Source organism: Indicator indicator, chromosome 23 (genome assembly GCF_027791375.1).
Source record: "Indicator indicator isolate 239-I01 chromosome 23, UM_Iind_1.1, whole genome shotgun sequence".
NCBI classification, from domain to species: Eukaryota; Metazoa; Chordata; class Aves; order Piciformes; family Indicatoridae; genus Indicator; species Indicator indicator.
The window spans coordinates 7,101,921-7,129,915 of record NC_072032.1 but is presented as its reverse complement, the minus strand read 5'-3'; the positions used below and the strand labels follow the sequence as shown (position 1 = coordinate 7,129,915).

Below are 27,995 nucleotides of genomic sequence, written 5' to 3'. Positions count from 1 at the left end.
GAACAGGCAGTAGCTGCTGGGGGTAGGGGGATGGAGGCTGATTCTCAGGAGTTTAGTTCTCTGCTTGACACACAAATTGGAAAACGGGATTGTAATCTGATGCATGACATTGCTGAATAATTAGAAGTGAGAAATTCAGTGTGCACAGCAGAGGAATCTGCCAGAAAGGAGAAAAAAAAAAAAAAAAAAAAAAGAAGGGAGCTGGTGGGGGGAGGAAGGGATAATTTCTACAGGCAACATTTGATACCATGAAAAATGGAGCCTGAAATGAGCAACTACAGTGAAAATGCAGTCAGGCAGAAGATGCCCAAATGGAAGCAAGCTGAGGGTACAGAGGTAGGAGGTTTAAGTTGGATACTAGGAAAAATGTCTTTGCTGCAAGAGTGGCCAGGCATTGGAACAGGCTGCCCAGGGAGGTGGTGGAGTCACCATCCCTGGAGGTGTTCAAGAAACCTGTGGCCATGGCACTTTGGGAGCTGTTTTGATGGCCATGGTGGTGGTAGGTTGATGGTTGGACTGGGTGATATTAGAGGTCTTGTCCAACCAAAACAATTCTATGATAGCTTGGTCTTCAAAATGTTTCCGTTTTTCTCACTACCTATGAAGAGGTTCTGGGAGAATGAGAAGCAAAAGTCCTCTTTGAAGTGCAGAACCCTGCAAGAGTCCTGATCAGGGAGAGTGGGAGATGGCAGAGTAGATGGGGAGAGGGGAACAGCTGCTCTGCTGAGCTTCAGTTGTCTTTCATTCACTGATTCTCTGAAGACAGTAAAACCCCTTTTGAACTGATTTGTGCCTTTGGGCTTTGTTTCAGTTGTGCCTTTGATGGCCTGGATCTTCCCTTAGATCATCTGCCACCTGGAGCAGTGGGGAAGGAGCAGTACTGGGAAACACTTGAACTCAGTGTCTGTGAGAAATGGAACAGCACAGCTGTTTGATGGCACTTGCATGGGCATGGCATGACCACCCCTCATCTGCTCAAGACTGTAATCTTTTAATGTCCACACACCACTGTGGAACAGCAGGACTCTGATCTTAAACATTGGCCCAACTGGATAACAGCCATAGTTCAAAGGCTGGGCTCAGATCTTATGTGAGCAAGACTCTGTAATTGTGAGGGGAAATAAAAACCTTTTGGGTTTCGAACACTGAGAGAAGCTGAAGAGAATTAATCAGCTAAAGCAGACCCAGGACATCATCTGCTTCTGGTTTAAAAAAAGCCCTCAAAAGGAAACCCATCTCAATTTTGGGTGTCAGCAGAACCTGTTTGGGTCATTTTCTTGTTTATTCTGATTCAAAAAGGAGGCCAAGGAACGGGCTGACAATGCCATCCTGATATATTTCCTCTACTATAACAGGAGGAGAAAGTTCTTCATAGAAAGAGTGATCTGACATGGGAATGTGCTGCCCAGGGAGGTGGTGGAGTCACCGTCCCTGGAGGTGTTCAAAAGAAGTTGGGATGTGGTGCTTGGAGCCATGGTTTAGTTGTCAGGAGGTGTTAGGTATTAGGTAATAGGTTGGACTTGATGATCTCTGAGGTCTTTTCCAACCTTGTTAATTCTATGATTCTATGATTCTATCTCACCTCACTTCACCACTAGACAACCAGTCTGGATAAATCCCTCAGTGACCAGGTCTTGACCTCAGACTTACCTTGGACTAGAGTCCTCCTGAGGTCCCATCCAACCTGAATTGTCCTATGATCCTGTGTCATTCTTCAGCTGGACAGCAGCAGCTGCCTGGTTGAAAGACAAACAAGAAATTCCCTCCCAGTGTTCTACTGTTCCACATTAAACCACACAGTGCTGCACCAGAAGCAGCCCCAGAAATGTTTTGGGATTGGATTCCTCCTTCCCACCTGTGTTGCCTCACTCAGTGCCAGCATTTACTACATCCCCTGGCTCCCTGGCATGCTTCCTGTTGGTATTAGCAGGTTGTCAGAGACATTCCAGGAGCAGAAAGGAATCGGCTCTTCTGCAGCAGCTTCAGTAGGCAGGCATCTGGGGTTGATGTTTCAACCACGTCCTGCTTTTCCCTTCCTGGGAAACTTCCCCAGCCTGCTCAGCTCATCTCTGCTGAGAGCAGCAGCCTACAATCAGCTGGTTCTCCTGAGACTCTTTTGAGATGCACTTCTACCCCACACTTTGGTGAGACCCTCTGATGCTGTCCAGGCTGTCTTCATTACCCACTGCAAGTTCAGGTAATGTGCTGTCCACTCTGCATGTGTTTGGAATTCTGGAGGTCCAGCTTCCAGCCAAAGTTTACACATTTCTGGTGCATTGTTCCATGCCACCTTCTCCATTCAAGGCTTATTAGTCAAATAATTTTTAGACACTTTCTTCCTCAGCTTTATCTACATAGAATCACAGAATGGTTTGTGTGGGAAGGGACCTTCAAGATGATCTCCAGTCACCCTGCTGTGGGCAGGGACACCTCCTGCTAGACCAGGCTGAACACAGCCAGGCTTGGAACCTCCACAACTTCTCTGGGCAACCTGTTCCAGTACCCCACCACTCTTACAGGGAAGAATTTCTTCCCTCCATGGCAGAGGGGTTGGAACTAGATGGTCTTTAAGGTCCTTTCCAATTTAAGCCATTCTAGGATTCTATGGTTCTTTATGTTGAGTGTGTGATTGTTGTTAGGCTGAAGTGTATCCCTAGTATTGCTCAGGGCTTTTAACAAAGCACATTGTCTATTTAACTTCAAATTATGCCTCTTAAGGAACATACCCAAGGTGGAAATCAGATGGGACACGTACAAAATACTGTTGACTTCTTCCATATATAAGTACAGGCTTCTTGAAAACAGTAGGAGTGAAACAGATGAGAGAACAGAGCATTCCACACTTACCCACTGCCACTGCAAACAGGAGGCTTGAAAATGGCCAAATCCAGAAGGAAATTTGTGCAACCTCTTCTCAGCTGGAAAGGTGGAATCAGACTTTCTGCTTGCACTGCCTGGACTGCAGGCTGGACTCTCCCCCAGCCCAAGAGCTGCCCCCTCCGGTTAATATGTAGAAAGTTCTGACTTTATTACTATCAGGACTGACTCACTTCAGCTGACAGATGACCTTAAAAGTCCCTTCCAACCCAACCCATTCCATGTTTCTATGACAGGTGACCTATGATTAATATGCACCACAGGAGAACAAGGTTTGAGAGTTTAATGCCTTTAAGAAAATGCAAAATTGTTTAATGATACAAGTTAAAACTGCAGTAAAATCCCTGTAACTACACACTTCTAAACTTTAAATGGCATTACTTTGATCATTTGAGGTCTAACACTGGAAGATAATGAACACCTCTTAAAAGTTTTATGCTTGACTTCTAAATAATTAGTAGACTTTGAGGACAGTTTCATCTTTCACAAGCAAAGAGATAGAATTTGGCAACCAGCAATGTCGTGAAACAAACTCATTTAAAGAGCAAATTCAGCACAACCCCAAAATATCTATAACAAATCCAAACATTAAGCCTGAATCCAAAAAGGGATGAGGTTGAACCCTCACATTTAGCTAAGAGCATTTAACATGACATCAGTAATCAAATAAGAGAGTAGGCAAAACTAGAATGCTTCCTCTGATGTATGCTGAGTTCAAACTGAGCTTGCAATGAGTTGAATTGACGACAATCTGATTATTTTTAAGGCACTTAGGCCCTAAAAGCATTATAAACAACAACTTTGTTCACCTGTTTTGCTCCAAAATCCTAAATATAAATGAAGTCATTTGTTTCCAAATAACTCTCTGGAAGGTGACATTTAATATGTGACACAAAGCAAGCAGCTGCCTTCTACTCACCAAACACAGAGTATCTGAACACAACAATTACAGCACTTGCTGCATCTCAAATCCTGCCAGATCAGAGGTATTTTTACACAGGCACTTCACAAAACATTTCAGATGCAAGTCTGAACATCTGTATTTGTCACGTTCCCAAAGGGTTAATCTCGTCTTGCTTCATTTCTTACTTGTAGTAATTTAGCTCAGAACAAAAGCAGCTCCCTGCTGGTTACCTTGGCTAAAGGAAACACAATGAACTGGTAAAAACCAGTTTTATCTCACTGCTGTTGCCTAGGGCTACAGACAAAATGAAGTAAAAAAATTCACATACAGAGTATTAGGTGCTTATGAAAGATCCAGCAGCGCTGTTGCCTAGCGATTGGGGGAGGAATCAGCACAGGCCAATGTGGTGTATGGGGACTGAATAACATCCCTGATGACTGCTTTACAGCTCCTGCAATTCTGTCATACACCCCCATGATTTCCCAGTGGTGAGAATCACTTTCAAGGGAACCTGTCAGAAAAAGGGAAAAGAAAAAAAAACAAAAAGACAAAACCCATAAAAATTTAAACAAACACATCCCATACAGCACAATCCCTGGTTTTGCTTTTCCCTTTGGATGCTGATGCTGCTCTAGGTTACAGGCCTGCCCAATGTGAAATGTTCTGCATGCCTGTTAATACTTCATTAGCACTACAATGTTGATTAAAATACCTGAACAATTAAGGCTGACCTTCAGTTCTGCAACTGCAAGTAAGGTTACTGAGTTGCAAAGCAAAATGCATCTCACCACACTTTTCAGAAGTGCTGCAAAATCAGAGTCTTTCTAGCCTGCAACTTTGTCAGTAATAGAAAGAAACTAGGAGGGGAGGGGGTTACCAGTTTGGGGGTATTTTTGTTGTTGCTTTGGTTCTGTTTCAGTTTGGTTTGCAGTTACAGCTGCTCTGTTACACAGTAGACTTTCTGACATGAAAGCTGCCTCATTAGCAAGGACCTTATTTTGGAAAAGAAGCAACTTCAAAGATAAGGCCTCCCTCTCCTCAAAGAAGAAAAAGAAATCTCTCCCCATTAAGACTCTGTGTGTGTGTGTGCTCTACTTTAGTGACATTTTTTTTCCCTCTGTATTAAAAAAATAACATTCATAGCACATAGTACAGATGGGGGTGAAGCAAGTGTGCTGAAGGGGAATAGGAGCATTTTACAGAATCATGGAATCCTGGAATTGTTTCAGGTGGAAAATACCTCTAAGATCATCCAGTCCAAGCATCAACCCAACACCACCATGGCCACTAAACCATGTCCCCAAGAGCCATGTCTGCAGGTTTCTTGAACACCTGCAGGGATGGGGACTCCACCACCTCCCTGGCCAGCCTGTTCCAATCCCTGACCACTCTTGCAGCAAAGAAATTTTTCCTAATCATCTCCAACCTAAACCTTCCCTGGCACAATTTCAGACCATTTCTTCTTCTTGTCCTATCACTTGTTACTAGGAAGAAGAGACCAACCCCCACCTCACTCCAACCTCCTTTCAGGGAGTTGTAGAGAGCAATGAGGTCTTCCCACACATTCTTTTTCTCCAGGCTGAACACCACCAGTTCCCTCAGCTGCTCCTTACTAGACCTATTCTGCAGATGCTTCCCCAGCTCTGTTGCCCTTCTCTGGACAGGCTCCAGCCCCTCAATGTCCTTCTTGGCGTGAAAGGCCCAAACCTGAATACAGTGTTCAAAGTGTGGCTTCCCAGTGCTAAGTACAGAAGGACAATCCCTGCCCTATTCCTGCTGGCCACATTTCACAGAAAGCTTTTCATCTTCACTGCTACAAGACACATCCTCACTGGACAGAAGGGTAAACCACATCCACAAATTAACAGATTCTTTTGAGTTTAAGTATCACTCTCGATTTCTTCCCTGAGATCAAGCTGTTGGTTCTTTATCTTTTTTGTTTGGCCTCTGCCATCAATCAATTTGTGCTGCTTCAGAGGAAGACGAAGTATCTTCATGATGCATGTGGTCTGATGTGCAGTAGGAGTAAAAGTATGTCATGACTCCTACAGCAATTTGCTCAGGAAAAGGAGAACAAAACAAGGCTACTAAAAGCCTCCAGATACTTCCATTGCCTATTCCAAGTCCATTCTACAGATCTCGTAGTTTTCTTTTCCAGTCATTTCCATTAGTGCAGGTCTGTGTGTTGTAACCATGTCTGAAACAAATAAACAACTTTCTGTCCCTGTAACACTGATGAAGGAGTGATCTGGCAGCACCAAGTACTCCATTTCTCAGAAAACTGGGAATCCTTGGACTGCTGCTCACTTGATAAGATTAGGGAGTCCCAGGAATCCTTTATGAAGCAGCAAAAGCTGAGCAATAGGCTAGGGTGAAGGGTACCAGTCTTGTAGAATCAGAGAATCAGACAATTAAGAATTGTTTGGGTTGGAAGGGACCTTCAAGACCATCTAGTTCTAACCCCCTGCCATGGGCAGGGACACCTCCTACCAGACCAGCTTGCTCAAGGCCCCACCCAACCTGCCCCTGAACATTGCCAGGCTTGGAGCCTCCACAGCTTCTCCATGCAACCTGTTCCAGTGCCTCACCACCTCCATGGGGAACAATTTCTACCTCATATCTCATCTCAATCCAGCTTCTCCCAGTTTGAAGCCATTACCCCTCATCCTGTCGCTCCACACCCCTGTAAGAAGCCCCTCCCCAGCTCTCCTGTAGCCCCTTCAAGCCCTGGAAGGCTGCTCTAAGGTCTTCCTAGAGCCTTCTCTTCTCCAGGCTGAACAACCCCAACTCTCTCAGCCTATCTCCATAGGCAGAAAAATACAATTATTTTATGAAATAATTATAGTTAGGTCCACTGCACAGCTAGAGCCAACAGCTGTGTAGCAATCACCCACTCATTTTTTACAGATGATGTTCTGGTAGATGATGTCCTACACTTTAAACAGTGACCAATGATTTTGTCTGCTTTCTGTCTTAGGCACTCACATGAAAACATTAAAGAGACCAATTTTCTCAGTGAAAATTACTGAAGAAAGATGTTTTGCAATAATTTTTCAGCACTAATGAATGCCTGGCACATTTAGAAAGCCTCTTAGGGGCACATATTTCTCACTCTACCACACCCAAGAGAAACTTCATGGCAATGAATGAAATAGATTTTAAAATCCCCACATGGCATCGCTGAGACAAAGAGCAGAGGCCAGCCACACTTTCCAAAGTGGAAGCTCAGTTTCCTTTAATTATTCTCCTTTAGAATTTTTATAGTCATTGAAAAAAAAAAAAAAAAAGGCAATTACCTGCCAATATGAAAATGAAACTATTGCAGTGAAAGGCAAAATAAGTTGCCTCTAGGTTGCTAACATGATGATGTACAAAGCTAAGTATGGCTGAGACAGGAATGGAAATCCAGAGTTATCCTTACCTTTAATGGCACCTCCATAGCTGTGGTGTGCTGCAGGGACTCCATTGTTCTTTTTACCAGGGCTGCAAGGTAAATTTGAAACCCTTCAGCTTGATTTTCCATGTTGGAATTGTTAGAAAATAAACAGTCACATGCTTAGCATTCACAGAATCATGGAATGGGAAGGGACCTCCAGAGATCATCCACTTCAACCCCCTGCCAGAGCAGGGTCACCCAGGACAGGTCACACAGGAACACATCCAGATGGGACTTGAAAGTCTCCAGAGAAGGAGACTCCACAACCTCTCTGGGCAGCCTGTTCCAGGGCTCCAGCACCCTCATAGCAAAGCTTTTCCTCATGTTGAGGTGGAACTTCCTGCATTCCAGTTTGTGTCCACTGCCCCCTGCACTGTCACAGAACAACAGTGAAAAGAGCCTGGCCCCTTCTTGACACTCACCCTTCAGATACTGATAAGCATTCCCCTCTCAGACTTCTCTTCTCCTGACTGAACAGCCCCAGGTCACCCTGTTATACAATGCTTTCATTTCTACATTAAAGAAACCCCAACATTTACAGTTTCTTCAGATTTATTTTAAGTTCAATTTTATCCCTTGTGGAAGGTTCAAATCCATATTTTAAAATGAATTTTAGAATGAAATGTGGAGGATTATTTCAGTTCTACATCCCATAAATACAGAAGCACAGCACTAATATGTTTTACAGAGAGGCACAGCATCTCTGAGTGCTGTATTTCTCAGCTCTTAAGGTCAGTGCTCTTAACTATATGCTTCATGACATTTTATAGATTTTTAACTTCCTTCTGCAGCAATAAAACTCCACCTAAAAATGAAAAAGCAAGGAAAAAATATCCTAGGAGTCTGGATTGTCTAAAATACATTATTCTTCAAAGTGAAAAGATCAGAGCCAAACTGAAAATGAATTTTCCCTGTGGGATAGAGGAGTTACCAAGAATTAAACAATTAAACTTCAGAATGATTTATGGAACCTAACAACTCACCATGCCATAACACCATGGGCACTGCTACTGGGAGAAAGCATCTATCATTAGTCCAAATCATAGAATCACAGTATCCTAGAATGGCTCAGGCTGGAAAGGACCTCAAAGATTATCTGCTCCAACCTCCCCACCAAGGGCAGCATGAACACCTCTCAACCTGACACAGCTGCTCAAGGCCTCATCCAGCCTGGCCTTGAACACCCCCAGGAAAGCTGCAGAGAGACTTTTTCATAAGGATGTCTAGCAATAAGACAAGGGGCAATGGTTTGATGCTGAGGGAGAGCAGGGTTAGACTGGGTATTAGAATGAAGTTCTTCAGTGTGAGGGTAGTGAGACTCTGGAGTAGGTTGCCCAGGGACATTGTGGATGCCTCCTCCCTGGGGTTGTTCAGGGTGAGGTTGGATCCTTATCCAACTGCTGAGTGTAGTTGAGAGGTGTCCCTGCCCATGGTGGGGAGGTTGGAGCGGAGAATCTTTGAGGTCCCTTCCAACATGAGCCGTTCTGTGATGCTATGATTTTATGAAGTCCAAACTCTGGAGTAAGTCCCAAGATCAGCAGCTGAAGTGCCAAGGCTGGGGAAACTGAGATGTTTGTTGACACACCTATGGACAGCCACATCTTTATACCTGCTTCAATTAGACTGGAGGGAGCGTATGGTCCAGTATAGGACACAGCATCGTTTTCAGAGAGCAGAAACAAACATTGCAACCACAGATGGTGAAAGGGGAAGTGTTGGCCTAAATAATTATCCATTTAAAATCCAGTCCATGCCAACATGGCTATTAATAGACAAGTGTTGGATGGCCTCCATCTCAAGAAGCCCCAGACATCAGGGCACTCCACCCAGGTGGCATGGCTTCAGAAGGCTGAGGGGATTGCCAGGCAGGCCCTGGGTAAACATTTTTTCTATCTGTAAGCTCCTTACCAGGCTATGACTGCACAAAGCTTTTCTGAGAACATAACACCTGGATGTTACCAGCTCCCAACACAGAAGGACATGAGTCTGTTGGAGAAGGTCCAGAGGAGGCCACAAAGATCATCAGAGGGATGAAGCACATCTCCTGTGAGGACAGGCTGAGGAAGTTGGGTCTGTTCAGCCTCGAGAGAAGAAGGCTCAGGGAGGACTTTACAGCATCCTTCCAGGATTTGAAAGGGGTCTACAGGAGAGCTGGAGAGGGACTTTTTATAAGGGCTTGCAGTGACAGGACAAGGGGCATTGATTAGCTTAGACAAGGGGCAGAATGAGATTGGCTCAAAAATACCCTCCAGGAAGAGTAGGAGAGGAAAGTAGGAAGGAAAGTAGGAAGAAAAGTAGGCAGAAAAGTAGGAAGAAATTCTTCCTCATGAGGGTGGTGAGGCACTGGAACAGGTTGCCCAGAGAAGCTGTGGAGGCTCCAAGCCTGGCAGTGTTCAAAACCAGTCTGGATGAGGCTTTGGTCAGCTTGGTCTAGATGGAGGTGTCCCTGCCCATGACAGGGGGGTTAGAACTAGATGATCATTAAGGTCCCTTCCAACTCAAGCCATTCTGTGATGATTCTGTGATGATGATGATCTGACACATCTCATGCAGAATCACTGATCTCTGTGGACCTACCACTCTTAATTTCTTGTTTCTTTCCTAAGATTTAGACTGGAGGCTTTGGGGATAATGATTATTTCTGTTCACTCAAGTCTATGTAGGGCACATAAATTATTAATTTGGAAATGTTCCTTTGCAGCCAGCCATCTACTGCAATGGCATCTGTAAAATGCTCTTCTCCTAACCTCTGCAACTTCTCTCTCAAAACCCAGAGTCAGCAATGATGAGATTTGTTGATTATCCTCATCCTAGAATGCTTTGTAAAGTGCTAAGTATGTCGTGTTAAAATATTAGGTATTAAAAATAAGCCCTGGTGACAGCAAAGTGAAGAGCTCAGAGAGGAAGTGAAATGTGAACATATGTTTTAACATATATCAGATTTTCTTGTTACTGGCCAGAATAAATATGCTCCTGGGAAGTGTTGTAAACAGGAGCAAAGCAAGGCCATGCCTGCCTGCTGGGGAACAAAAGCTCATTTGTCCCTACCACACCAAAGACATTTTTCCAGCTCACTCACCTATGAAATGATGACTCCAGAAACATGTCAAAGCTGGCCAGACAGATGAGCTATGAGAGAGGGGGTTTGCATGTTGAAAGCTGTCTGGAGGCATCTTTAGTTTAGGCACCAGTGTTTCTCAAGGTAGAAGAAGGCAGCTCAGAGGACAGAAAATGCCACTGCTTTGTGGTCACTTGAGTCTCCTTTTGAACACGACCACTTTTTTATGCAGCTGCCTCAGGACACATGAAGTGGAAAATTGCAGCAGAATCAAATGAAATTTCATAGAAATTGTACATGAGCCAAATATTTGTATCAGTAGATTTAAAAAATACCTAAGATACTGTTCTTTAGGTAGGAACAATCTGTGAGTGTGCCCTGGCAGTGTTCAAAGGCAGGTTGGACAGCCCCTTCAGCAACCTGGTCTAGTAGGAGGTGTCCCTGCCCATGGCAGGGGGTTGGAACTGGATGATCTCAAAGGTCTCTTCCTACCCAAGCCAGTCTAGGATTCTATGAATTGATCAGGTCAAGGTGATTCTTCCCCTGTACTCTGCTCTTGTGAGACCCTCACCTCAAATAGTGCAGCCAGTTCTGGTATCCTCATCACAAGGGGACAGAACTGTTGAAGCAAGTCCAGAGGAGGGCCACAAAGATGATCCAAGAGCTGGAGCATGAAGCTGAGGATCAGCCCAGGATGTGGTTAGCTTTCTGGGCTGAATGTTGTAAAGCAATACAAAAGAGGCACTTCCATAAGGGAAATGCTGTTGAGAAGGCTTAATGTTCTGTGCTGGGATCTAATTGAAATGATCCTGTTTAGCTTCATGTTCTTCATTTATAGGTCTCAAAAGTATTTTGAAATTTTCTATCCATTCTGCAAATGAGAAATCTGAGACACGCACATTTGTTGTCACTTCCCTGAAAAAGCAGATCAGAAGCATGACTGGAATCAGAATGCAAACATGCTGAACAGGAGGCCACTGCTTCTTGGATCACACTAAATGCAGGAGACTAACCCAACGCTGAACTGAGTCCATTAAAGCCATCAAACACCACTCTCTAGCTTTGAGTCCACATCCCTCCCTTTACTGAGCTTTGTGACTGGACAACTGAGATTTCTCTCTGGATCATTAAGCTGCAGGCTGGAAACTGCAAGTCAGCAGATTCTGTAATGTAAAGTTTCTGAATGGGCAAAAGCTCATTAGACATGTAAAGCCAAAGCTGACAGCTAAAGAATATCAGCAAATAAAACTAAGAGTAAAGGCCTAAAAAAGGGAGACAGAGCTTTGGGTCAAGGGATGAAAACTGTCTTTGGAGTTTCAAAGCACTCAAGTGATGTAGGAACACATCCTCCGGTTTCAAACTAATTTGTTACCTCACTTAGCAGCTCCTGAATTAATTGGAAAAGATTAGGAGGAAAGAGTCTTCATGTTTAGTTTCATCTGAAAGGAATCTAGGTCAACCACTCTCAGACTGCTCTGTAACGTGAGGCATGGGCTGGGGACAATAGGGAGATGTGCTCCACCATCATACTCCTGACTGGAAGTCCCATGCTAGTGCAGAAGCACCCTTTGCTGCCTGTTCACATCAAGCAAATCCTCATTAATGAGACTGAAAAAAGAACCAGCTTCAGACAACCACTTCTAAGACAACTTGGATTAGTTCTTTTACCAGCAGCAGAATTATTTGCAAAACACAGAATGGCTGAGTTTGGAAGTCTTGAAGGTCATATGGTCCAACTCCACTGCTCAACAGGGTCACCTAAAGCCAGTTGTCCAGGACCATGTCCAGATGGCTTTTAATTATCTCCAAGGATGGAGACTTCACAGCCTCTCTGGGAACCTGTGCTCAATCACGCTCACAAGAAAAGAGTTCCCTGATGTTCAGAGGGAACCTTCCATGTTTCACTTTGTGACCATTGCCTCTGTTCCTGTCACTGGGCACCACTGGAAAGACCCTGGCTTGATCCTGTATGCCTCCTCCCTTCATGCATTCATGAGACCCCCTTGAGCCTTCTCTTCTCCAGGTTGAACAGCCCCAGCTCTCTCAGCCTTTCTTCACAGAGAAACGCTGCAGCTCCTCCATCATCTTTGAGGCCCTTTGCTGGACTCTCCCCAGTCTGTCCATGTCTCTCTGATAATGGGGAGCACAAAACTGGATGAAGCACTCCAAGTGTGGCCTCACCAGTGATAAACAAAGGGAAAGAAAATGAATGAATTGAGAAATCAAGATGGAAATTAATGACTTTGGTTGGTCTTTAGCATTAAGTAAAAGCCATTTTATCACTCTTCTGTTCTGAGGTAAAGGAGTTTAGCTGAAAGTTACTGTCATGCAGAATTTCTCTCTCAGGGCAAAGTAGAGATAAATCTGAAAAGCAATCTTCAACCAGCAGAGTGATACAAACTTCCACCCTGAACACTCCAGCTTGGCAGCCTATGGTAAGTGCAGTGGCAACTTCCACGGTATCTCAGACCTGTAGATTGCCAAGGTCCAGTGCAGAGCTGCCTGGGCTTAACACAAACTGATGTAAAATAAGATAATAAAAATCCTTCTCTGCTGTCCTCCAGATCTCATTGCACTTTCTGACTCTGAAACCATGGCACTTTTAGAGAGTGGTCTTTTCTGAGCTGTCAGTGCAGTCTCTGATAAACTGTATGGAGGGGGTTTTAATTTAAACCAGATTTGAACTCCTGTATTGAGAGGTCAAATGTTAATATATTAACCTAATTCATTGCATGCCCCTAATATACTGAACTTCAGTATTTCCCAGATTCTTTGTTTTGATTAGATGGAGGTTTAATGTTCTCATTATGAACTAATACTCACAAGAGGGATCAGTGATGAAATGAGACTAAGGTGGCAAATTGTACTGTTTAAATGAAAGCAAGACAAAAAGGTGAAATTAACTTTTTTCTTAGATGATTAGGTTAGAATGGAAGATAATAATTATTTTTATTGGTTCAGTTCAAATGTTTGTGACACTATGCTAAACGGTTTAGCCAAAGGTATTCCTGAGCTGCACTCAAGACCATAGTTTGTGAATAAACATTTGGTACCTACAGGAGTAAATCCTGGGGAAGAAACCCAACAGCCTCCTGTGTGTCCTCATTTCCTAACTAAATTTGTACCAGATGCTGAGACAACCTCTGATTTAGGAGATAATGTCTGGAAGTAAGCCAGGTGACAGGATAAAAATCTAGGCAGCAACATTTACTAACCCTTAACCTTGAAAGGTCCATCATAAGGGTCTCTTAATATTAAAAAAAAGGAATATAAAATACTTTAGAAATGACAGAGCTTTATATTCTTAAGAAAGTCATACTTCTTTATGGAGCCAGCCCCAGTCAGAAGTATTTAGGAAGCTTATGAATCTTAAGGCAAATTCTATCCTGAGCTGCATCAAAAGGGGGGCAAAAGAGGGGATTCTGTCCCTTTATTCAGCTCCCGAGACCCCACCTTGAATACTGTGCCCAGTTCTGGTATCTTCATCGGGAGGAGGACACAGAGATGTTGGAGTGAGTCCAGGGGAGGACCACAGAGATAATCCAAGGGCTGGAGCACTTCTGCTGTGAGGATAGGCTGAGGGAGCTGAGGTCCTAGGGAATACTTCAGGGGGATGTCAGAGCTGCCTTTCTCCAGCTACCTACCTGAAGGGGTCCTACAGGAAGGCTGCAGAGGGATTTTTCATAAGGGTGCCTAGGACAAGGGGGAACGGTTTGAAGCTGAGGGAGAGCAGGGTTAGATTGGAGCTGAGGAAGAAGTTTGTCAGTATAGGGTGGTGAGACTCTGGAATAGGTTGCCCACAGATGCTGTGGCTGCCTCCTGCCTGGGGGTGTTCAAGGCCAGGTTGGATGAGGCCTTGAGCAGCTGAGTCTAGTTGAGAGGTGTCCCTAGGGGCCCATGGCAGTAGATGATCTCTGAGGTCCCTTCCAACCTCCCTGCCGTTCTAGGATTCTATGAAGTTCCTTTCCAAGTCATTCTCTTTAAGCTGGTTTATTTCCCTCTAAAACTCTTTGAAACCTTGGAGAAAGCTTTGCAGTTTAGCTTCACATGATTCACACATTGGATGAGGGAATCTTGATAAGAAAAATAAATACAAATCAGCATGGTGATGAACTCCAGATGAGGACTGCATCATGTTTTATCTACATAAGAGCCAGTGGTGGAAAACAGTCAGAGAAATCTGCTTAGTATACATTTTCTTAACAATGAGAATCAATGTGCTTCTTATTGCTAAACTAATTATTTATCCTCTGAGAAATCACAGGTTATAGGGAGAAAAAAATGGGATAGGGGAAAAAAGAATAAGAGATTGTATTTACCTGCAAATTCCTGGATTTGAGAATCCTCTACTTCAAACAACAACTCATCATGAATCTGGGCAATTAACCTGAAAAATTCCAGAGACTTTAGATACCACATGCAAGAAATTTCTGAAAGCCCTTTCAATTCATGTCATCAGCTAAGTGTCACATGCACAATGGATATGGAAAAGTAAAATAACCACCCTAAGAAAACGAAAACATCATGAATGGAGTTAGAAGGATTGCAACTCCACACAGACTGAAAACATAAATGTCATAACCCCAGCCTGTGCTTGCCAGCTCATAAAGATCAACCAAGGATTTGATGTGACTAGGTGTTACCTAAAACCAATGGAATTTGCAGAAAATGGCAAGAAATCAGAGAGACAGGCTGTTGGTTTGTGCAGGTTGAGCTGGGATAAATGTGGCTGCAAATGGTTGGGTTTACTAATGCAAATTAAGTCAGCAGTAAGAGTAGTTGGCTCACTGCTATACCAAGAATAACTCCTAGTTGGCCAGAGGGTGGAATCCTTTCCAGGAAACAATTTTTTTCAGTTGAGGGCAAAGTTGGTGTCCTCACACTGACATGGGACAGTTTTAAGAGTGCTGGGGTTTTAAGGGTGCTGGGCCAGCTCATTTCAACTACACTATCACCTAGAAAGTCTGGACATTCACAGCCTCCCTGAACAACCTGTTCCAGTGTCTAACCACCCTCACTATAAAGAATTTCTTCCTAATTTCCAGTCTAAATCTCCCCTCTTCCACCTTCAATCCATTCCCCCTCACCCTATCACTACAAGCCCTTGTAAAAAGTCTCTTCCCAGGTTTCTTGTAGGCTCCCTTCAGGTGCTGGAAGGCTGCTCTAAGGTCTCCCTGGCACCTTCTCTTCTCCAGGCTGAAGAGCCCCAGCTCTCCCAGCCTGTCCCCACAGGAGAGGTGCTCCAGCCCTCTGATCATCTTCATGACCTCCTCTGGACCCACTCCAGCAGTTTGATGTCTTTCTTGTGCTGGGGGCCCCAGAGCTGGATGCAGCACTCCAAATGTTGAATCAAACCCACAGCAGAAGAGATGAAATCTCTTCTGAGAATCCCTGAGTGTAGCTCTCACTCAGGCAGGAAAAAGAGTGCATGTCTGATTAGACTGTATTCCTACTAGGATTAATTTATTACTTCTTTAATTACTGTAGGTAGGAGCCTAAATCATGAAGCAGTACCATCTATTTCCAAATTGCTTTGCAGTTTGTGTCTAACATTTAAATCAAATGCCCAGTGCAGACTTTCCTTAATACCTTCCAGTTATTCCAGTAAATAATTCCTTACAAATGGCTGCAACATCCAGCTGGCTACTACTTATAACTGTTCACAGCTTTCAGGGAAACATCCTAAGATAGTTTCACGCTGCCTGAAATTACAACGTGACATTGACTAACAGTGTGGTGAGCTCTAATAATAGATCTTAAATTATTAGTCACTTACAACACAGTCAGCAGCAGAGTGAAACAGATTAACATATTCCTAATAGGAAATTGGGACACAGGATACAAAAAGAAAGAGATGAAAAAACCAGGATCAGATGTAGCAAGAGAATAAAGCTACATGAAAAGTTTCTTTCTAATGCAAGTAAATTAATTAAAGCAAGAGATTCCTTGTAATCATTGAAATGACACAGAAGAAGATAAAAATCAGAAAGAACTGGAGACATGAAATGTGAACATACTGTGAGTCAGTGGAGTAAGTGAAAATAATTGCTTTGATCAAACCAGTACAATAAAACTGTGATAAAACGGTGATTACTTGCAGCAGAGTAGTGCCTCATGCCTTCAGTCAGGGTTAGAGCACTGTGGACTCTGAATATTTCACAGATTCACAGAATGGGTTGGGTTGGGTTGGGTTGGAAGGGACCTCAAAGATCATCTAGGTACAACCTCCCTGTCATGGGCAAGGACACCTTCCACTAGCCCAGGTTGCTCGAGGACCCATCCAACCTGGCCTTGAAGACCTCCAAAGAGGGGGCATCCAAAACCTCTTTCAGTATCTCACCACCCTCACTGTCAAGACTTTCTTCCTAATATCAAAGTCTTTCTTAGAAGAATTTACAATATACATCATTAAAAAATTCATCATAAATTTATGGTGTGGCCTCACCAGAGGAGGCAATCTCTTCTCTGGCCCTGCTGGTCACACTGTTCCTGATACAGACCAGGATGCTGTTGGCCTTCTTAGCAATGATGAGAATTAAATTGTAACTGAACCAGAGATTTTCTAAAGCAAAGAATTATCTTTGGAGAAGGAGTGAAAAGGGTGAGTTATTTGAAATCCATCATAGCTTATTTGTTTGAGTAAAAACTCTACTGAAAAAAAAAGCAATCCTATCAGCAGAAGACAATAAAAACAGTTAAATTCTTCTGTAGGTACAATAATAAAAAAAAAGTATAAGCATTTTGAAAGTTAGTAAAAGCACTTTGCTTTTAAAAGGCTATTAATGATCCCTTGGCAGCACAACAAACATCTAGAAATAAAGAATCCCTCATTTTGTATTCACACATGGGTTTCTTATTTAAAACAGCACCATGTCCCTGATCATTGAAATTCATCCCATGCTCTGATGCACCATCATCAGATCCTATATCCCAAATATTCTCCTTCTCTGTCATCCCTTTTTTGATGAATAAAATAATCATCCAATTGATAACATCATGTTTCACTTGGAATTTGAAACTTCTAATTGCAGAATAAGGAGAGGTAGGATCTGAAATCTGCCCTGGTGAGGCTGCATCTGGAATCTTGTGTCCAGTTCTGGGCCCCTCAGTTTAAGAAGGGCCTCAGGGAAGTGCTTGAAAGCGTCCAGCAGAGCCACAAAGATGCTGAAGGCAGTGGAACATCTCCCTGCTGAGGACAGGCTGAGGGAGCTGGGGCTCTGCAGCTTGGAGCAGAGGAGCCTGAGGACCTCATTCATGTTTATAGAGATGTGCAGGGCAGTGTTGGGAGGATGGAGCCAAGCTCTGCTCAGTGATATCCAATGATATCCAATGATAGGACAAGGGGTAATGGGTGCAAGCTGGAGCAGAGGAGGTTCCATGGGAACATGAGGGAAAATATTTTCAGTGTGAGGGTGACAGAACACTGGAGCAGGCTGCCCAGAGAGCTTGTGGAGTCTCCTTCTCTGGAGACAATCAAAACCCACCTGGATGTGTTTCTGTGTGACCTTCTCTAAGTGACCCTGCTCTGGCAGAGGGGTTGGAGTGATGATCTTTCAAGTTCCCTTCCAAACCTATCCTATGATAATGAGAGACTTCAACATTGCAGATAGGAGAGCACATGGTTAAAGCTCTGTGTGTAATAAGTTACAAAAAATTCCCCAAAGAGCATAAAAGCTGTTATATGTCTACAAGGAAAAACACTAAAAAAAAAAAAAAAAGAAAGACATTTTGAAAACAGATAAATAGGAGAATATGAAAAAAAAAACAACAAAAAACGAACACCACAACAAATAGAAAGATATTTATGTTTTGTAATGGAAAAGTAAGAACTTAATGACTTGAAAATTTGAGAAATTGGTACTTAATAATTTAATATTTAACAAATTGATACTTAATAAAGTAATATTTAATAAATTGGTACTTAATAAAGTAGTATTTAATAAAACATTGGGTTTTAAGTCATCTAATGAAATGCCTCACCAGCAAAAGCCAGAATGTTTGCTTCTGTGACAAACACTTCTGTGGATTGCAAGAACATTTAGCAATTATGACATTAAATGATTTGGGAGGGAAGACTTTTAAATCTTCTGTGACAGAACTTAAGACTTATTCCTACAAGATGAAAATCTGCAGACTGCTATCCTACTACAAATCTTACACCTTCCTCCTGAAGCATCTGCTACTGGCCACACTCAGCCATAATGGACCAGATGGATGTTGGATCTGATTCTTCTTACAAATCTCAATGATCCTACACTAAAACTGTGTTAATCTTTGCTGGTACTACTAATCATAGAATCACAGAATGGCTTAGGTTGGGAGAGATCATCTGCATCACCCCTCCTTGTAGCAGAGGTGTTCATGAGGACAAAGAGCTATTGGAGTGAGTCCAGAGGAGGCCACAAAGATGATCCAAGGGCTGGAGCACCTCTGCTATGAGGATAGGCTGAGGGAGCTGGGCTTGTTCAGCCTGAAGTAGAGAAGACTCTGGGGGGACCTCAGAGCTGCCTTCCAGTACCTGAAGGTACCCTACAGGAAGGCTGCAGAGGGACTTTAAATGAGGGTGTCTGGCAACAGGACAAAGGGAAATGGTTTGAGGCTGAAGGAGAGCAGGGTTAGACTGGAGCTTAGGAAGAACTTCAGTACAAGGGTGGTGAGACTCTGGAATAGGCTGCCAAGGGAGGTTGTGGATGCCTCCACACTGGAGGTGTTCAAGGCCAGGTTGGATGAGGCCTTGAGCAGCAGAGTCTGGTTGAGAGGTGTCCCTGCCCATGTCGGAGAGGTTGGAGTAGATGATCTCTGAGGTCCCTTCCAAACTGAGCCGTTCTAGGATTCTATGAAAACTTCAAACATTCACTGCTATTGAAAAGCAGCTGGGACCAAGAAAATAAGGCTGTGACTTCTCCTTTTATTTGCTGGTGGCTCCTTTCTGGATCATTCTTTTATATCTGGCCTTTTGCTGAGCTTGTCTCTTTAAGTAGACTCCAGACATGCTGAGAACTAAAGCTGTGTGTTTGTGGCACAGGTCCAGTGCTGGAGGAACAATAAATTGGTGAGAAAGCTGAATTGTTGGATTCACACCAAATTATTCAACAGTTCTTTAGACTTGTTAAACTTAATTTGCATGTTTTTGGGATGTTGTAACCTGTAGTGACTTTCTGAGAAGCCCATGTAGGGCCAGGTAGACTTTGGGTAACATCAGTGCATCCTCAGCTTGAAAGTGATAATTTTACAAGAACTGCTACAGGCAGCATTTCTTCCACAGTTTTTTCCAGCATCCTTCTTTCTTACAAGTTTCTGTGTCTGCCACTGATGTTTTAAATACTGAATATAACTACAACTGTCCACCTGAGTTCACCAAGAACCTTTCCACACTCATCAATTCCATAAACTTTTCCTTCAGCTCCTCCTCTATGCCTTGATTTCACTTCAGAAGTTTTGTGGGTTTGTTTGGGGTTTTCTTTTTGTTGTTTTGTTTTGTTTTGCTTTCTTGTCATCTGCCTTGCAGGAAACATTGTGTGGAGGTTCTGTAAATTGGAGCAGACAGGTAAAAGCTAGCACTTGGATAATTTATGTCAGCAGCACATTTTCAGTAAGCAGCTTGGCCATCAGCAGTAGAGCAGCATCTGAAAGCCCTAGCTAATGTGGAAGAAGTCTGAAGACATCATGTTGATTACTTGTCACACAAAATGCAGAGCACTGATGCCAGCAGATAACCTACACTAATGTCAGTTCCTTATCACACATACTGCATTTCATAGAACCATTTAGGTTGGAAAAGAACTTTAATACCATTGAGTGCAACCATTCTCTAACTCTACCAAGGCTGGGGCTACGCCATGTCACTTAGCACCACAGCTCTGCCTCTTTGAAACACCTCCAGGGACAGGGATTCAACCACCTCCCCGGGCAGCCTGTTCCAGTCTTTGAGAACCCTTTCAGGGAAGAAGTTTCCTTTAATATCCAACCCAATCCTCCCCTGGTGCAACTTGAGGTCATTTCCTCTCATCCTATCTCTTGTTACTAGTCACAGTGGACTATACTATTTCATCAAGAAGGCATCTCTGCTGAAGAGTCATGAAAATGTAACTTGAGTACCTTTCCCTGAGTTCCAAATTCAGTATCAGATATGCCAACAATCACTGGAAATCTCCTGACCACTACAATGACTGAAAACCTCCTGACCACTAATTCTACAAAAAACAAAGCCTCACACTGTTGGGTCAGGGCTCACTGACAGCTGAAGAGCTTTCAGAGTATGAAACATGGATGCAGTGCTGTCAGTAGAGAAGATTACAAACACACCTGCACACTGAGACTAAAACCTCTAAGATGTTACCTAGAATGTCCTCCTTTCTTAAAAACTTTCTTTTGAAGGTAAGGAAGACAGAATGCTGACTGTTAGACACTGCTTGGCTGTGGCTAACAGGACACTGTCTCCCTGTGTAAATCTGGGGTTCAAAATCACTTCTAAAGCACACGCAAAAGACATTTCACTTTGCTATGCTGTTCACAGTGAAAATTCTGCTTCCAAAATTAGAAGTTTAGAAAGGGGGAAAAAAACAAACACAAAACAAAACAAATAAACAAAACAAAAAACCCAAACCAACCAAAACTTAACAAGGGGGTGAAGATGTAAGCAAAGATAGTAGTGTGCTATCTTTGGAATGAACATGACCTGATGTGTTGGCAACAAGAGACTGATTGTATTTCTTATTCTGGAAGAGCTGCTGTGCATTCCTACTCTTACCAGAACAGCACCACTTGTGTACATGCTTCCTTTGAACAATATTTATCAAAGCACTGTACAAAGGATGTTAGGATCATTATCCTGACATGACTGATAAGAAAATCAGGGAACAGACCAGTGTAAAAATAACTGAGTGTCACCTGGCAGACAAGTTTCAGTCCCATACTCTTTTGGCAGGACCACAGTGATACTTTCAAATGCCATCATCCATCCAGGTTCACAAAATGTGTAAAGGAACTGATGGTGCCTTCCTGACAAGTTTGGCTTGTAAGTACCTCCTAAATATTACAGCAAGGAGCCATTAGTGACTATGAAAAAGCTCTCCTTTAGCAAAACCATGAAGCTGTTAATGGCTGGCAGGAGTTCAACACTCCAGTTTAAAACAGTCTGTCTCTTTTAGATGTCTTTGCAGGCTTTGTCTTTCCCAGCTGTGACATTTATGATATGAGTTAAAGCCAGGCAGTGACACTTCCCTGATGTCTAGCCTGGCCATTCCCCTCTGCTTCCCCAACACAAGGAAATTTGATGTGTAAAACTTCAATACTTCTCTGTGTTCCCTCCTTGGCCATTTGGTGACACTGCTTCTTTAAAGAGAGAGTTTTGAGAAAGGACAACCCAAGAAAACTTTTCTGTTGAGAGAAGAGAACGTTCAACAAGCTTTATGAGACACAGTATTAGTCACAAAAGTTCGGCTTTCTCAAACTTACAAACCTCACTGAACCTAAAGATCTGTGTGCTAGGTAGGAACTGCAGAAGGGAGAACATCCTTTGCCCTCTCACCTCCTCCACATGCCTCCTCCATTAGACTGTTGGCTGCTTGTTAGGCAGCTGCTCTGTCACTCACTTCACTCAAAGTTAAACTTGCTAAAGACATTTTCAACCAGGCCACAGCTGCCATGTTCTGGTCTCCTTGCACAACTCAGGCAGCAGAAAGAATTGAAATAATGAACTCAAAGAATTCTTTTGGTTGGGAAAGCCCTGTAGGATCATTGAATCCAGCTATTCTTTAACTTTGCCAAGGCTGGGGCTAAACCACAGCCCTCAGCATCACATATTTGCCTCTCTGAAACACCTCCAGGCATGGGGATTCAACCACCTCCCTGGGCAGCCTGTTCCAGTCTTTGAGAACCCTTTCTGGGAAGAAGTTTCTTCTAATGTCCAACCTAAACCTCCCCTGGTACAACTTGAGGCCATTTCCTCTCATCCTATCACTTGTTACTAGGGAGAAGAGACCAAACCCCACCTGGTTCCAATCTCCTTTCAGGGAGTTGTAAAGTGAGAAGGTCTCCCCTCAGCCTCCTTTTCAGTGAGAGAATCTCCCCCAAATGCACCGTGCAGTATGCTACAGGCCATGATCCAACATTTCAGGCAGAAATGGATGGTTGAATGCCTGCAGTAGAACCACTTCCCATTTCAGATTTGCACTAGCAGACCACTCATTTCTTGGGCTGTTTTGTAGTAGTTCAACAGCATTTTGCCCAAAACCTTTCAAGAACGTTTAGAACAAGCTTATTTTGGGCGCAGGAGTGACTCCCCCTTTGAATTCAGCACCTGCAATTTATATTTGTAACTAGAAATGACATTTTGAAACACTGGTCAAAAAAGGAACACAAACACACACAGGGGACTGGCTGGGTGAGATGTTACACCTCATGGCAAAGTCTGTTTGGAAGGCTGTTACTTTGCACTGACCTAAACTCCCACTGAAGTCCTCGAGCCATGGCTGCTACAGCTAAGGTTTCATCATTTCCTCTCCTCAGAAACACTGATGTTCTGCACTGCCTGCTAACTCTGCTTTTATCTGACCTTCTACTGCAAAAATTCTACAGAAGAATACTGCTGGATGGTTGAGCACAGCATTACAAAAGATGAGAATCCACTTGTTTGGGTTTGTTGTTTGGGGTTTTTTTTGTTTGTTTCTTTCTTTTCTTTTCCTGCATGTTTGCCTTCAAAGTCTCTTTCTATAATAATGCTGACTGGCTAACTCTGCACCAGCCCCTCCAGCCTTCAGTCCAGGAAAAGCAGACTTCATTATTTCTGCCAGTAGCACAAAAATCTTGAGGGCATTCTGTGATCTCCTACCCAACTATGAGCAGTCACACCAGAAAAAAAATCATGATGACCTAGCTTTTCTTTAGCAAAGGAAAGCCATCTATACAAGAACAAAAAAAACCCAGTTCATTTATTTTGCTTGAGCACTGGTTTCCTGATTCCTGGTTTTTTTCCCAGCCCATTGAATGTTCAATTCCCATTGTACAATGCACTGAAAATAGAGGAAGGATATGATCAGAGGGCTTGATTTCAAAGCTGTGGAACTACCACTGAACTGGATCTGACTGAGATTCAGTGGCCCCAGGGCACTTCATTGCCTTGGGATGGATTTACAGAGCCAACCATTTAAGCACAAAGATACAACCTTGAATGTATAAAACCGTCCCACAAGTCCTTACTTGTTAAAAGATTCAGAGGCACACATGATATTCCTACAGCTGTTTAAAATGCCAGAAACGTTCATTGCAATGATTGTGGCTTAAAAGTAAAGAGTTTTGCAGTCGTAGAAACACAGAATCATAGAATGGTTTGGGTTGGAAGGGATCTCCAAAGGTCATCCAGTCCAACCCCCCTGCAGTCAGCTGCAGTCCACTAGATCAGGTTGCTCAGAGCCTTGTCAAACCTGACCTTGAACATCTCCAGGGATGGAGCCTCAACTACCTCCCTGGGCATCCTGTTGCAGTGTTTCACCACCCTCATGGTGCAGAACTCGTTCCTAACATCCAATCTAATTCTGCTCTTCTCTCATTGCAAACCATTGCCTCTCCTCCTGTCACTGCAGGCCTTTGGAAACAGTTCCTCTGCAGCCTTCTTGTAGTCCCCTTCAGGTACTGGAGGGCTGCTCTAAGGTCTCCCTGGAACCCTCTCTGAAAGTTGAACAACCTGAAGGTTGCTGAACAACCCCAGCTCCCTCAGCTGTGCTCAGAGGTGTTCCAGGCCCTGATCATCTCCACAGCCTCTTCTGGATGTGGACCACCACATCCATGTCCTTCCTATGTCGAGGTTTCTAGAGCTGGAGGCAGTACTCCAGGTGGGGTCTGACCAGAGTAGGGTAAATCATTCACTACTAACCTGGCTGTTAAAGTCGGAGAACTGACAACAGAGGTAAAAATCTCCACCATAGCCATCTTACAGAGATCAGCTGCAGAGCCTAGGAGAGAAAGCAGTATGCTTTTAATTTAAAGCATGTGAATGGAAAATTCTGTTCTTGGAAATATGGCAGAATAATGACAAATACCTGAAGATTCTGAATTGCAATTTGCAAAACCGGTGGATTTGATTCATGTCGTAGATCATACGATTAATAAACAATAATTACAGCCAGAAAACAGTAATTAAACTCAGAAAATAACCATATAAAATTATGTGCTAATTAAAGGTGAATTTGTCAGTCATGGCCACGAGTTGACAAATGTCTTTTTATTTAAAAGTCTGAAATTATCTAAATAGGAATTAAAATTTACCTCTAAATCCATTCCAGTTTCATGTCACAAAAGGTTAGAACATTGTTTCAGTGCTGCATTGCCATTTGGAAAGCTGATTTTATGCTTTTTCATTTCCATGTGTAGGTAATGTATACTCATTACACTCCAGTGTTAAGGGGAGTGGTGCAGAAAGCAGTCTCATGTTACAGAAGAGATTTCTGGTGATCAAGAGGCAAAATGATTCCCCAGGATGGCAGTTTGGTGAGGGGCTCTGCTCTGAGCCATACAGCAGGGGCTTAATACATTTTACATAAAGATTTATCAGATAAAATGCAGAAACAATCTTTTAAGTAAGCATTGGAAGCCACAATCCTCCTGTCCCATCAGATATCCTACATTTCCTAGCCCATAGACATCTTCCTAACTCAATGAATCCTGAATTCTTTCACTTTCCAGAGTAGGGATAAAAACCAGCCAGGTAGGCAAAGGGTAAGGATCCTCTGCTGGGAGATAACAATATATTAGATATAATTATAAAGCACATGTATTAAATCCAGCTTAGCAGACTGTGATAAAATGTTTTAGCATAATTTAGAAAGTTTTTTTCCAGTCATAAAATATTATCTCTTAGCTGAAATCCTGAAATTAAAAGCTCATTGTAGTCTAGAATGAAATTGTAATTAATTTTAAGTTGGGAATACTGAATCCTTCAGAGTTTTGGTTTTTTTAATCCTTGCTTCATCACACCTTCTAATATGACATGTTTAGCATAACAGTTTCACTATTTTTCAGCAGATCTGTCCTCCACTGTTACTTGAACTGATAATGAAATAGGATAATCTTATGAATGCAGGTACATGGAAGTGTTTGGTGGGCAGTCCTCTGATAGCTCTGCCAAGCTCTCTGGACAGATGGACACAAGCAAGTGCTGCTCAGGAGCCTGTGTGGCTTTATTAATGCTGCACTGTACACTCAGCAGGACTCAAGCATTGTGCCTTCACCTGGAGAGGGCTGCTGGCCAGCTGGATGGAAACCAGGCTGGCCTGGACACAAGGCTCTGGATAAGGTTGTGCAGACAAGCCCAGCGCTCCAAACAATCTGCTGCACATTTTAGAAGGGTGTTTTCCAATTCTGCAGTTGGGTGCCTGTAACACCAAGGCAGCCATCGCTTGAGCACAACTGTTAGTCAAGCAACCCCAAGCACAAATCCAGGCTGGGTGAGGAGTGGCTTGAGAGCAGCCTGGAGGAGAAGGATTTGGCGTGTCAGCTGATAAAAAAACTCTCCATGACCCAGCAATGGTCACTGGCAGCCCAGAAGGCTGGGCTGGGCTGCATCAAAAGCAGTGAGAGCAGGAGAGCAGGGAGGGGATTCTGGCCCTCTGCTCTGCTGAGACCCCACCTGCAGCACTGCATCCAGTTATGGTGCCCCCAGCAGAAGAGGGACAATGAACTGCTGGAGTGGGTCCAGAAGAGGCCACAAAGATGATCAAAGGGATGGAGAACCTCCCCTCCGGGCACAGGCTGAGAGAGTTGGGGCTGTTCAGCCTGGAGAAGAGAAGGCTTCAGGGAGACCTTAGAGCAGCCTTCCAGTACCTAAGGGGGGCTACAGGAGAGCTGGGGAGGGACTTTTACAATGGCTTGTAGTGATGGGATGAGAGGGAATGGATTGAATCTTGAAGAGGGGAAATATAGACTGGAGATTAGGAGGAAATTCTTTCCAGTGAGGGTGATAGATAAAATATACAATTTCTATAAATATTCTAGTCTGTTCCATTCCATTCTACTATTTCTATAGAATATATAATAACTTCTCTTTCACATCAAACTCCTGCCTCAGTGATCTACTACAGTGGACACCTAGAATATTCATTCATTTGAGATTACCAGTAAAGCCAAGCACAAAGAGCTAGGGAGGTAAGTAGGAAGGGAGGGAGGAAGATGTTTTTTACCTTGAACAACAAAATTGACAGCCTGCCTCTCTGCCTGAGTGCGTAGTTTATAATCCTGGGCATTGATATTAGCCAGGGGTCTCCTGCGTCCCATCATGGAAACCACATAACCTGGTAGGGTTGTAAAGAGAAATTAGTGTTCTTAGAGTCATCTAAGGTAAAATTTCCACATTTATCTTTGAAGATGGCATGGAGTTTTGTAGTTATGTGCTGTCTGAGTCCATGGAATACAGAATCATGGGATTGTTTGGGTTGGAAAAGCCCTCTAAGATCATTAAGTCCAACCCAACACCATCATAGCCACTAAACCATGTCCCAAAGTGCCATGCACACAGGTTTCTTGAACACCCCCAGGGATGGTGACTCCACCACCTCCTTGGGCAGCCTGTTCCAAAGTATGAACATTCATTCCATGAAGAAGTTTTTCCTAATCTCCAACCTAAACCAACTCTGGCACAATTTCAGGCCATTTCCTCTCCTTCTATCACCTGATACTAGAGAGAGGAGAAAACCCCCACCTCACTCCAGCCTCCTTTCAGGGAGTTGTAGAGCCCTCTGAAAACATTCAGAGCTTCTCATATTTCAACCTTTAATACTTATTGTGTTTTTGGACTATGAATTATTTAATTCAGAGAACTGGTACTTGCAAGACAAGGAAATCTTGTGTTCTTTAAAGCTCTAGTTCCATCAGGAAGGTCTGCTTGAAACACCAGCAAACTCTCTCTGTGGGAGCTGGAACTATAAATACCTAGCAGAATTAGCTATCTATTAGCAGCCATAATTAGAGCTTTCCATGCAATGAATAGTTTACTTGGGAATAGCAGAGGAAAAAAAAAATCAATTTGTAGGGTAATTATATCATTAACGAGTATTTCCCCAAATGATCAAATAGGTTGGGGGGAAAAAATAACGATTAATAAATGTGTTAGGAAGAAGTTCTTCAGTACAAGGGTGGTGAGACTTGGAACAGGTTGCCCAGGGAGGTTGTGGATGCCTCCTCTCTGGGGGTTTTCAAGGCCAGGCTGGATGAGGCCTTGAGCAACCTGGGCTAGTGGGAGGTGTCCCTCCCCAAGTCAGGGAGGTTGGAGTAGATGATCCCTGAGGTCCCTTCCAACCTGAGCTATTCTAGGATTCTATGTAATACCTTACTAGATATGTTTGGCTTAATTGTAGCTAAAAAATAGATTTGCAGTCACTTCATTTTTCTTTAGTAATATTAATGAACAAAAGAATGCAACTACATGACAATAGGTCATGCTTCCAGGAAATTTTTAAGACCTACAAAGTAGAAAAAAAAGTATTATCCATTTTCATCACTGAAAATTCTATATTTCTATTATAACACATACCATGATGGGTAATAATATATTAGAAATTTACTATTTCTACAAAATGCCTTAGAACTGTCTACCCTTATTAAGGAACAACAAAAAAAAATTGATTTTGACAGTTCTGCTAATTAGCTGTTAAAAGACAATATTTCAAGCAGCTATATTTTTCTCTTCTCTAATTACTACACTCCTAGGATTCCCTAAATATAAATGA

At 43.1% G+C, this 27,995-nt stretch overlaps 1 protein-coding gene across 1 annotated transcript in view; it reads right to left on the bottom strand.

The window, feature by feature from the left end:
* Positions 1-4,223: 4,223 nt before the first annotated feature.
* POLN (DNA polymerase nu) overlaps positions 4,224-27,995 on the bottom strand; it is a 60,269-nt gene continuing 36,497 nt past the window's right edge. The window contains exons 21-25 of the mRNA XM_054391425.1: positions 26,451-26,561; positions 24,149-24,227; positions 14,595-14,662; positions 7,203-7,264; positions 4,224-4,292 (exon numbers count right to left, since the gene is read on the bottom strand). Of these exons, the coding sequence (XP_054247400.1) occupies positions 4,224-4,292; positions 7,203-7,264; positions 14,595-14,662; positions 24,149-24,227; positions 26,451-26,561 (389 nt within the window). The remainder of the gene's footprint in view (positions 4,293-7,202; positions 7,265-14,594; positions 14,663-24,148; positions 24,228-26,450; positions 26,562-27,995) is intronic.